Source organism: Nelumbo lutea, chromosome 4 (assembly GCF_056320005.1).
Source record: "Nelumbo lutea isolate HS-2025 chromosome 4, American lotus-T2T, whole genome shotgun sequence".
NCBI lineage: Eukaryota > Viridiplantae > Streptophyta > Magnoliopsida > Proteales > Nelumbonaceae > Nelumbo > Nelumbo lutea.
Genome location: NC_142687.1, coordinates 29273659 through 29286524, shown reverse-complemented (window position 1 = coordinate 29286524; position 12866 = coordinate 29273659). Strand labels below are relative to the sequence as shown.

General features: G+C 38.0%; 1 protein-coding gene and 1 pseudogene across 2 annotated transcripts; one reads left to right on the top strand and one right to left on the bottom strand.

Annotated features, from left to right (window-relative positions):
* Nucleotides 1-5680: 5680 nt before the first annotated feature.
* On the top strand, nucleotides 5681-11170 carry LOC148854878 (uncharacterized). Its single transcript, XM_088981944.1, has 5 exons — nucleotides 5681-6057; nucleotides 6140-6313; nucleotides 9278-10445; nucleotides 10609-10686; nucleotides 10940-11170. Exons 3-5 carry the CDS (start codon nucleotides 9687-9689, stop codon nucleotides 10943-10945), a joined length of 843 nt encoding a protein of 280 aa, XP_088838070.1. The 5' UTR covers nucleotides 5681-6057; nucleotides 6140-6313; nucleotides 9278-9686; the 3' UTR covers nucleotides 10946-11170.
* LOC148854879 (uncharacterized) lies at nucleotides 7124-8355 on the bottom strand (annotated as a pseudogene). Its single transcript, XR_016112979.1, has one exon. The product of XR_016112979.1 is annotated as an uncharacterized LOC148854879 (transcript).
* Nucleotides 11171-12866: the final 1696 nt, after the last annotated feature.

Here is a 12866-nt window from a genome sequence, read left to right as displayed (position 1 = left end):
TGCATCAAATTAGAGTTTTGTGTTCTATGCCTACTCACAAATGGAAAGTAAATTGTGGGGAGTTGATTGCTTAACAAGCGAAACAAGAGCAACCAAGGAGGAAGCACTGGAAAATCAATAAAAAGAAAATTACCCGACCACTTGGTGTAGGATACGTTCTCTAATATCTCCTTTTATCCTGTCTAAAACCCTAAATTTGTAGATGATAGACGTATCAGATGCCACCGACGATCGAGAAGTTCTCAAAATTCTGATCGAATGTTGCAAAAGAACATTTTGATTACCAGGTGCCTTTCATGAGTCAACAACATTCCTCATCTTCTAAACATTACCAGGTGTCTATAATCCTCTGTTTCTCTATAAAAATTACATTATCAAATTAACATCTCTTTATTATGCAAGTTCCATTCTTTTTGCTCTTATTCTTATTTTTTAATTGATTTTGATTGCTCTCTATCTCTCTCACTTTTTCTCTAATTGGGGCATTTTTTATTTTTAGCTTCACAGTACATCCTTCTTATAATCTAATGCTTGGCAATAGAACAAATTAAGTCTATGTTTTGTAATGGGTAGTGTTTTTAGACACTTCCTGTGCTTGTGCTTGTACTTTGCTTTGCTCCGTACTGCTGCTGGGTTGAGCTTTGATGGAGAAGCTCTGCTTTCACTATTGAAAGACTTGGTTGTACCTCCCTCAATCAAGTTGAGCTGGAATTCAAACGATTCCACTCCTTGTATCTGGCATGCAATTCAATGTGGTGGCCTGAAAGTCTGAAACAGAATGTGATCTCCCTGAACCTGTCGGGTCTGCAAATCTCTGTTTTATTGAGACCGGAGATTGGCCAGCTGAGATCCCTCAAGATGCTTGACTTTAGTGCCAACAATTTCTCGGGTTTGATCTCGGCAGAGTTGTTCAGTTGTGGTCTATTTGAATATTTGGATCTAACGGCGAATGGTTTCACCGGTGATGTGCTTGGGAAATTAGCAAACTTGAGGAAGCTCGGTTTTTTATCTCTGTTTGATAATTCCTTGAGTGGGGAGATAGCAGAATCTTTGTTCCAGCTTTCACGTTTGAGCACGATTTATCTCTACAGTAATGGGTTCACTGGTCTATCCCGTCGAATGTAGGAAACGACTGATCTTGTTTCTCTGTAGCTCTATAGTAATTAATTATAGTGAGCCATCTCCTGCAGAAGATTGGGAATCAACTCGGTCTTGACACAGTCATTTCGTTGGTTTTTCTCGGTCTAAATTGCAAGAGCTCAGAAAATTAGATTTATCACGATGAAATCGGATATAACAATGAAATGAGTTCCCCGCATTACCGGAGCACATTCTGTCATAAAGAGGATAATTGCGTAAATAGAAAAAAAAAAATGCAAATATGAAAGAGAATGACATGCACGGCTGTCCGCCACTTATTTGATGGTTGATAAAAAAATTAGCGTTTGTGTCTTTTTACATGTCACCTAGTTAACGGTAAGTGCTAAATTATCACAATTTAAAATTTGGGATTAAAATGGCACTAGACCCAAATTACAGGGTAATTGGGCTTATTTTTATAGTTATTTGAAGTTACAAATCATTTGTATTTCCACGATTGCTTTTAGTTCATGTATTGTGTTCTCCTTGCAGTTTATTGACAATTGATTACATAATATTCTATTTTCTTGGTTTTAAATTTTCTTTTCTGATAAAGAAAACATGTAGTTTCACTCAAATTCAGAAGCATCAAAGTACGATATTATTATTCCAAATTTCTTTCGCACTGTTCAATCCGCAAGATTGGGCGGAGAGGGTTGAAGAAGACGTGAAATCTCATCGAAAGTAGATTCTATTGCCATTACAACATGGTTCAAAGGAGATTAAGAAATGAAACACCAAAAAGCATGACTGGGAAGAAGACAAAAACACTAATCTGAAAGACGATGAATACCTACATGGAAGTAGGAGGGAACAACTAGCAAACAGATTTTGTGCTTCTGTTTATTTATTAGTTAATATTTATCAGGAGGCACTGGCTGTATTCTCAGAGATTAATTCTTCTGGCTCTTTCTGGTTTGTAAGAGCTGTTAATCTAAATGTTGATCCTCTGGAAATTGAAGCTCAATCAGCTTTCTCGGCCCTCTCTTTTGCTCAAGAATCAGGCCTCTCGACTATTTTACTGGAGGGAGAGTCTCTCATTGCAGACACATCATTGCTGATCATCCCACTCCTTGGAGAATCAGACACATCATTGCTGATTGCAGATTGATCATTTCAAGCCTTTCTCACTGCTCGGTTAGATGGATTGCTCGTTCTGCTAATCACGCAGCACATGTTTTAGCTAAAAGAACTCTGTTACTCTCTCATTCAATTTCATCGAATGAATTTGGCCTTCAACACTATGTTGACAGGCCTGTTTACCTAAAAAAAAATCCGAAAATAAAACTAACTGATGTATTTTAAGTTCATCTGCTTATGGTTTAGTCGTCAATCACTTCGTCATTTCTTCATTATTAGACTCTTTTGGGAAGAGTGTAAATAATGTAAAGTTTGTTTAATTTTGTATTGATTAGGGATGGTAATTTCGTGGGAATTTTTGGGTATTCGACTCTAATATGATTCATTTATTAAAACCCTATAGGGTTTGGGACGGGTTTGAGTTTCGACTTTAAGGTATCTAATACCCGATATAGATACATAGAGGTCACTAAGACCATCAAAGCACAGAGTGTGTCAAACCAACACTATACAGACAGTTGCAATGAATTCACAATTCATTGGACGTTTGCAATGAGTTCATAATTCATCGCACATCTACGATGAGCTCATATCCGAAACAGGTTGTGATGAGCTTTGGCCTACGCGGATATGCGATGAACCAATCTTAGACATGCATGAACTTGCAATGAGCTTTAGACATGTGTAGAATCGTGATGAACTTCGAACGGGTACAAAATTATTGTATATCGGGAATAAATATCGGAAACATGTGCTTCTTTAAATTGCGCGTGTGACAGGACGTCCCATGGTCCGAATAAAGGCGAACAATGTAAATAATGACATCACCCACACCACATCAATTTAAAAGGATCACAAAAAAAGTAGCATAAGTAGAGAATCATTGAAGGAAATGAAACATTGTCTTCAAAAGATCTTGTTTGACACGTGGGGAAATCCCAATGACACTCCTTTAATAGTCAACATAAAGAAAAGATCAACTTTACTAACAGAAAATGTCTCTTTTAAAGTCCTTATTATGGCCTTGGCTTTCTCTCTATAAAAAGGGAGAACAATTCTTCCCCAGGGGACAACATATTAGATAATCTTGACCTAAGGTTTCTCAAAAAGAGAATCCTCCCTTCTCCCCTCTCTTCTTCTCTCTTACCTACAACCTCTCTCTTTCCCGTTGCCTTCTCTAGACCTTTGAAGACTTGACCAATAGCCTTACCACAACACAAATACCCTATACCCAACATGCATAAATATGAACCTATTATATTGTATAATACACAAATTTATAAATTTTAAGTACTAAGATAATTATTCTATTATTGACATTTTATTTGTATAAATTTCTTGGGATTTAAAATCATTATTTGATGTAAATTTGGATTTGATAAATTGTTTATTTTATTTAGTTATAAAATGCTAACTTTAAATATTATTTCTTTTTATTTTTATTTGGAATTGTTAATCATATATATGATTTGAATGTTTTGATGAACACAAAAGTTAATAAAATCTATTTTATTTCATTAAATAACACAAAATGTGAGATGGTTTAGTGGCTTAAAATAGTGTTAAGAGATTTGACATGATAATTGATTTAAGTTCAAGTCACACTACAAGTATTACAAAACATTTTTTAGTAGAAAACCTTTGGTGGTCTAACGGGTGGGATATGACTGATTTAGGAAATTGAGAGGAAAAGTTAGGGGGTGTCAATTGGACTGGATTTGGTCCAATTCAATCCAGTCCAATGTGAGTAGTCCATTATAAATGGACGATGTCCAATCCAACCCAATGACCATTTTGGACCATGCTGGAGCGGTCCAACTCAATTTCTGGACCGTCCAATTTATTCAAATTTGTTTTGACTTTTAGATTGGTTTAAACCCAGACCTGATTGGTCTAATCCAATCTAATAAATATTTTAGACTGGATTGGTCTAATCCAATATGTCTTGTTGGTCTGTCCAATCCATCCAAATTTATTTTGGACTGGATGGGGTCCAATCCAAAACCGGTCCATTGATACTTTTCTATTAAGTAGTTCTTAATAGGTGGAATCATTTTCAGCCTGAAATTCGGGGCTTAGGCCTAAAAGCTTTGTGTTTAGGCCCAAGCTGGGTCTAATACATTGGACTAGGTCCAACACACATATATGTTTATACGTATAATTTATACATATGTATATATCTTATTGTATATTTTTACATATAAATATTATAATATGAAACCTATAAGACACATTATATATAATATATATAATTTAATATACAAAACATATTTTATACACATGTTATATGACATAATTTAAAATATTATATGTTATATAATATTTTTGGACCATCCAATTTGTTCAAATTCATTTTGATTTAGATTGGTTTCAACCCAAACCCAATTGGTCCAATCCAATCTAATAAATATGTTAGACCGGATTGGTCCAATCCAATATGTCTTGTTGGTTTGTCCAATCCATCCAAATTGATTTTGGATTGGATAGGACGGGGTCCAATCCAATCCAAAACCGGTCCATTGACACCCTTACTTTCTATTAGGTAGTTCTTAATAGGTGAGATCAATTTCAGCCTATCCAAAATTTCAGGGCTTAGGCCTAAGCTTTGTGTTTAGGCCCAAGATGGGCCTAACACATTGGACTCAGCCTATAACACATATATGTATATACATATAATTTATACATACGTATATATCTTATTTTATATTATATTTTGTATTTTATATATAAATATTATAATACGAGACCTATAAGATACATTATATATAATATATTTATAATTTAATGTACAAAACATAGTTTATACACATGTTATATGACATAACTTAAAATATTATATGTTATATAATATTTTTGAACCGTCCAATTTGTTCAAATTCGTTTTGATTTAAATTGGTTTCAACCCAAACCCGATTTGTCAAATCCAATCTAATAAATATTTTGGACTAGGTCCAATCCAATCTAATAAATATTCTAGACCGAATTGGTCCAATCCAATATGTCTTGTTGGTCTGTCCAATCCATCAAAATTAATTTTGGACCGGACAAGGTCCAATCCAAAACCGGTTCATTAACACCCTTATTTTCTATTATGTAGTTCTTAATAGGTGGGATCATTTTCAGCCTGTCCAAAATATTTATGTATATACATATAATTTATACATATGCATATATCTTATTTTATATTATATTTTTTATTTCATATTTTATATAAATATTATAATAAGACACATTATATATAATATATATAATTTAATGTACAAAATATATTTTATACACATGTTATATGACATATAATTTAAAGGGTAAATTATACTATGACCGTGAAACAAAGACTCCTTCCTTAGCCTTTTGTTGAAATCAACAGTCGCAATATTTTTTAACCCCCATACTATTCTTATAATAACTATTAGGATTTAGGAGAAAAACATTATTAATCTTCTCTAACCTCACGATACACGAACCAGTTGCAGCGGCAGCGGACTTCCGAAATCCTCTCTGTCTCCCTCTGTCTCTCCCCTGATCTCTCTTCTTCCCCTTCCCCTTTCTCTCCTCCCCTTTCTTCTTTCCGATTTCCTCGGCATAGTGGAGATCGTGAACGGCATGGTGGAGCGCCTGTACAGAAAAGAGAACATTTATCTAAATGCCCTCAAATCCGCAGCTTGTCACAAATATGACCTCGCTCGTGGCCCCAAACTCGTCGAGATTATTGCAGCGGTGCCAGAATCGGAACGTGAGTTTTGAGCTGGCAAAACTTCGTAGTTCCATCAAAAGATGCTGAAATCGAACCAAGCAAATCCACTTCTCTCGAGGAATTACGGCCAATTCTTGCATGAGGTACTTGGCAGTTTGATTTACCGATGATGTTTTTACACCACCTCATAATGTTGTTTTTATTTTTGGAATCTGATTTGGACAGGTGGAGAAAGATGTGTCTAAAGTGGAAGAGTACTATGGAAGAGCAATATTGGCGAGTCTCGGAGACGGAGAAGTGTTGTCTCTGTACGAAAAAACTCATATGGGAGACGCATAGAGACCAAGATAGAGCTCAATCTTATTTCGACCAGGCAGTCCAGGCATCTCCCGACGGCTGGTATATACTTTGAATTCCATTATTTTTTTATGCGTAAATCCTGATAAACAAAAAGCAATAGAAGACAGGGGAAAATTTTCGTTCATCATCGTTCTATATTTGGTTTCAACATTTTCCGTCAAAATCGATTTTCCCTATTTTTCTTCATTTTCTTTTTATTCCTATGATGATGAACCGTCTCCTATTGGGGTAAATATAGTGTGTGTGGTGGGTGGGTCCAATCTTCAATCTTCAAAGTCTCCGACAGTCTCTGTTATGCAGGACAAATCAATCCATCCTGAAACCCCACCGTTTGTGAAACAGTGTAAAAATCACTGAGATTAGTTTAGCCGTAGGATTCTTAGAATTGGTAGTTGGTTACTGTCATTCATCTCAGATATGGACAATACTAGAAGCGGTGCAGATGGGCTTGGCTCGGAGGCGAGAGAGCAGAGATTCGCGTTCTGATTCCGGCACCGCCGCTATCATCTCGACGAGTTTGGGGGCACGGGTGAGGCTATATTTGTGATAAGATGCGGATTTGAGGGTGTTCACATCAGCGTTCTCTCCTCTGCGCAAGGGCTCCACCATGCCGGAGGAAATCGGGAAGAAGAAAAGGATGAGAGAAAGGGGAAGGGGAAGAAGAGATAAGGGGAGAGAGAGACCGAGCGAAGACTTCGGAAGTTCGTCGCCGCTGCAACAGGTTCATGTATCGTGAGTTTAGGGAGGATGAATAGTGTTTTTCTCTAAATGGTTATTATAAGAATAGTATGAGGATTAAAAAATAGGGTAAATTTTTTAATTTATTCTTATGTTTAGCTAATTGATTAATTCTATCTTTATTGTTTAAAAATTGACTAAGTGTTACTGTTTCTGACAATTAATTAAATCTACCTCTAACCGTTAAGTATGAACGGAAAAGGTAAAATGACCATAATATCTCTATGCGAAATTATAATTTTATCCCTCTTTTTAAGTTGACTCCCTCTCAGATGCAATCGCTATCGTTGCCGACGGCGGTCGCTGCAAATACCGAACGGCGGAGGTCCGACGGAAATCGACTCCGGTCGACGACGAACAGTGCTAGAACCACTGCGGATTTCTACCGAACGGCAGTTGTGCCCGTCTGAGAGAGCGCAACAAACGGCAGGATCCCACCTTCTCTCACCAATAATCCTATGTTCCGCACAATGTCCGCGCATAGTTGCAGAAGCGTCAGTACTGCGAACTCTTTCCCTTTCACCAACCCCTCTTCGATCGCCTCAACCAAAACTACAATCCCCCCTTCTTCGACTATGGCAATTCTGCCCTTTGGAATTGCAGCTAAGCTGCTCAGAACCACCATCACCTTCTCCGTCAAACCGCTCCCCTGCTTTGAAATCAAGTCCACCAGCGGTTTCACGGCTCCTGCATTAACGGCCCTCTCTTTGTTCTGTTTCATAGAACAGAGCTTGTAGAGAGTCGTAAGCGCGTTCTTCCCTCGATTTGATTCGTTCAGGAGAAAAGAGACCAACAGCGGGATCGCTCCGCAAGCACCGATTAAAACCTTGTTATCTTCGATTAACGAGAGGCTAAGTAGAGCACATGCGTCGTTCTGCTTCGACATCTCTGTACCGGTTTTCAAAATGTAAACGAGAGGCTTTATGGCTCCGGCATTCATGATGGGGGACTTGTTCCCTTCGTGGAGAGAGAGGTTTAACAAAGCAGTTACTGCGTGCTCTTGTGTCCAGGGATCGGAACAACAAAGGAGAGGTATCAATGCTGGGATGGCGCTGGATTCACCGATCAGTGCTCGGTTTTCGGATCTATTCTTTGCTAAGAGGCGCAATTTCGCTGGTTGAGCGTTTTAGGCAACAAACGACGATTGAAGACCGTCCCCGTAGATCTTCATCGCTGGTTCAAGATTTTCCGAAAAAATGTTCTCGAAGATCTCTGATGAGAGATTCTTCCGACAGAAATCCTAACCATGGCTCAGGCTCCAGATCCGAGGATTCACACTTGTGTTGATCTTTAGACGATGGAAGAGAAGCCACTTTGCGGCTCCCTTGAAATGCCGAGAGGGATTAAGTTAAAAACATGGATAAAAATGTAATTTTGTATAGAGTTAATCCATATTTAACGGTTGAGGGTACACTTAGTCAATTTTCAAACAGTAAAGATAGAATTAGTCAATTAATTAAATCATAAGGGTAGTTTAAAAAATTTACTCTAAAAAATATTACAACCGGATTTCAAAGGTTCGGGGTATTTGTCTCACAGTCATAGTATAGGGGTTTTTTGTCACAAAACAAAAGTACAAGGGGTTTTTTGTCACAGACCCCATAATTAAGAAGGTTCTTTGTAATTTACCCTAATTTAAAATATAATATATATATATATATATATATATATTTAACATTTTATTTATAAAAGTAATAAGCCCAGCCTGGTTCAAGCCCGTGTAGGCCTAGGCCTAAGCTTATGTTTCAGGTCCAAAACCTGCTCCGGCCCACCCATGGTCACCCCTCTTGCCATCCCATGGTGGACCCTGATTTCCTTTCCCGGTTCCCCTGGTATTTTTGTGGCGGTTACCATGCGATACTTGGATTTTATGGAAAAATGGTCCAACCACCACAAGGTGCAACTAGTGCCGGGTTGGTCCAACCCGAACCCGGTTGACAGTTGGGTTAGGGATATGATAAAAATATACGAGTCTGACTTGGGAGTGGGTTAGAGTTGAGGTTTTAGTCAAACCGGCCCAATCCAGTAACCCGATCCAAAATGAATCCAACATGTCTTCATAATGGCATATATCATTATATAAATATGTATATACTCATGTATTTGTATGTATGTTTGTATGCATACATTCATATATTTATATATATGTATGTATGTATAATTTTAATTTCATTTTTCTTTTGAAACACGACTAAATTCAATTTGAACCAATCCGAACCTAACCCGATCTAATGATCTAATCCGGCCTAATTTGCAACCCTACAGGTTACAACCCACAAGAATTGAAGCCAGAAGAACTTTAGGTGTGCGTACCGCGCACTTGTGATTATTTTAGGGCCTAGCCTCCTAGAGTATTAAAGAGGGACTAAAACCAAAACACGAACATGAAGTATACCCGAACGTTAAAACCGCTCTCTGCTCTCATTTCTCTCTCTCTCTCTCTCTCTCTCCCTCTCTCTCTCTCATGTATATATTTCCCGGCGACTTCATAAACAAAAGAAATATTCCTTCTCTCTCGTCTCTGATACCCCTCTCGAACTCAAGAAGAGGTATTTATTCTTCAATTCTTCCGCGTGCTGTCTGTGGAAAATATAAAATTGCTTCACCAGAATTGGAGAAGAGGAAGGCAGAGCTTCGATCTGAGCTCTCCCGCGCAAGTCGTTCCACCTGATTAATGGTGATTCCGAGAGTTGCAGAAGGACAAATGCGGCAGGAGTTCATGGCTCGTGAAAGCTCGAGGCCCTTGCATAATTTCTTGTTGCCTTGCTTGAAATGGGGGAGGCAAAGGCGTCTTAGATGCATCAAAGTACGTTCAAATGCAGAAATCCCCTCGCTTGAGCGCGGATCCCCGGCTCCGGAAGCCGAAGGGGAAGATTTCATCGGTGGAAAAAAAGAGTACCAGTCATTGAAGCGGAGATATTCGAATGGCTCTGAAAGCTGTATGAAATGGCAGTTGCCTCCTTTTGGAGTTTCCGAGAGGATATCTAAGATTGAGAAGGATGGAGAAGACAGAATTGAAGCAATCAGGTTAAAACTCGAGTTTCATCTCCGTGAGGCTGCAGACAAGATGAATTTGGCGATTAAGCAGGGCGGAGAAGAAGATGAACCATCATCGGCGGCGGCGGCGGCGGCGAGGCCGTGGAATCTCAGAACGCGAAGAGCTTCTTGTAAGGCTCCTAATGAAGCTGGAGGGGATTTGAAAAATGAAGAGAAGCAGCAGAATTCTTCTCCTATGCGGGCTGAGAATTCAACGATGAAATCGCTCAGGTCGAGAGGTTTAGTTTCACCTCAGTGTGTGGAGAAGAAGGGCCGTGCAAAGTTCTCGATCTCTCTTTCTCGCGAGGAGATAGAGGAGGATTTTGTCGGGGTAACGGGCACACGACCGCCTCGAAGGCCAAAGAAAAGGCCTAGGATCGTACAGAAGCAACTTGATGTAAGAAATTTATTTTTTTATTCCTTCTTTAGTTAATCTTGTTTTTGCCGGAAAATTTTCTGTTTCTTCGTCCTAATATTACTACAAGTACAATAAAATTTTCAGATCTTTGTATCTCAGTTTTTATAAATGAATCCGAGCGTGTTATTGGTGAATTTTGCAGATAATGTTCCCTGGCCTGTGGTTGACAGAAATAACGCCAGATACATACAAGGTTCATGATTTTCCTGAACCCGGAAAGGTAAATAGTATGCATTTCTCACATTTTCTTCTTCTTCTTCTTCTTCTTCTTCTTCTTCTTCTTCTTCTTTTTGCTTCTGCTTCTGCTTCTGCTTCTGCTTCCTTTCCTTTATTTCCTCACATTTTCTTTTTCTTTTTGGGTCATTTGGAATTTGTTCCTTGGTTTCTTTATTTCCTCTTTATTTTTTATGAGTATACTAGCTCTGCATTTCGTCTACCTGCTAACTTAATACCGTCAACAATGGTTTTTGCAGAGATAGAGATACGACAGCAATTAGATGTTTCAAGGTTTTCGTTTGCCGACCTTTGCCACATTGTGACCTCAGTTATGGTACTGCAAACCATCCATTTGTACATTAGGAATTCGACAGAAAGATGTTGAATTTCCTGGTAACCCGTTGTGCAAGTTAACTTGTTTTTAGATGCTAATTTCGTTTACTGTGATCATTCATTCCTGCTTCTAATATGAGGTTATTTAACATAAAGGCGATTATTGATCTTTGAGTTTTATTTTCTGAATAATAATGGCTAACAAATGATCATGGCAGTGAATACGTTTTTATCAGTTATATGGCCATCCTACTATTCCGTTTGCAAGCATCAAATTATTGAATTTACATTGAGGGGCATAATATTAGAGCATAATTTTCTTTTTAATTTTTCAGCCTTTTGGTTCATTTCACATTGAACTGAGATTAGATTAGAGTTAGTGGACTAGCTTGTTGGAAATCATTGATCTTGCATCTATAGACCCGTGACCATACTGTGATAAGCATAAAAATATTCATTTCATAATTGTTAAAACTTGTTTAGATCTTTTGAAGAAAAATTCAAATTATGAGCTAGAATTTGATCTGATGACTGTTTCTTGGCGAGTTTGTTATATTTTGACACTATCTTTGTAGAAAAGAAGTACTCAACTCCATTTTAAATTCCTAATTTTTTCTAATTGGTGCAACTTGAGCCCATGATTGCATTCGACTTAAATATACAGCTGTTGAACTAGCAAAAGCTAGCCCACTTATCTACGGCAGTTTGTACTTTGTAATTGAGCAGTTGATGATTGTCTCCATAGCTGTTGTGTTCAATGTGGGTCAGGCTTCTTTCTGGTTTGATGGATGACATTTTCATGGGTGTTTAACCGGTGCTGTTTCTCATATACTCATATACCTCTGCTCTCAGTCTTCCATGATGTTAGTCCAAGAAAAATTCCTAATTTGGCCCAACTTTCAGTTAGTATCAACCAAGACATACAAAAGTTCTGCTCGTCAGAAAAAAAAAAAGCTCTAGTTCAATAGAAACAGAATATGGGTGTACCTACTTATGTCTCGTGTGGATTACTGAGAATCTTTTTTCATGCAGTCACCTTAAGATGAACACATGCTTGAGAGTTGAGATATCTGCATGAATTAAGACTCATTCTTCTCATGTCTATTTCTTGCATTTGATTTCTATGATCTGTTCGAGCTTTAACTTGATGGAGTGGAAGACTTTCTGCATGCTTATCTCAGCATCAAGTTAAAATCTTTTTTGGCCTAAAACAAGTAGTTCCAGTTTATTGACTCTAGCAGTTAAGGAAAGAAAATGAAGAGAAACTTCAATGGTAGGATCCTTCATCCTTGGAGACAAGTTGGATTTAGCTTAAAATGAATGCCACCATAACTGGATCTCCACTATAACCTGAAAATGTTAAGGTTCTCAACATGAAGGATTGAGAGGAGCAGAGTAGAAATAGAGATGTCCTGTGTTAGTTTCTATTAAAAACTTTCCTCTCAAAGACGGTCTATTCATTGTCTGAGTTTCCAACTCTGCACCAACTGGAGCATTGTTACACCTACACGCTACAAAGGTTTGGCAAGAAGGTAATGGTGTGCATCTACTTTTCATGTATCTACCAAAGTGCCCTCCTGATTGGCTTTGTAGTAGGTAGGTATTTTCCCAGGGACCTAGCCAATCCAAAATGTACATTCATGAGACCACTTGGATGCGTGCCAATGGGATGACCATCCATTGCTGATAGTTTTCTTCATAAGTTAAAAAGAGCCCCATTTGCATCAGATGGTTGAGGTCATTGTACAATTTCCAGGTTATTACTGTAAATGTCTGAATCAAACAGGTAGCCTGGACTTTGGATGGATGAATACATGCTGCTGCTAATTAAATTTAGTGTTAAATGACTTA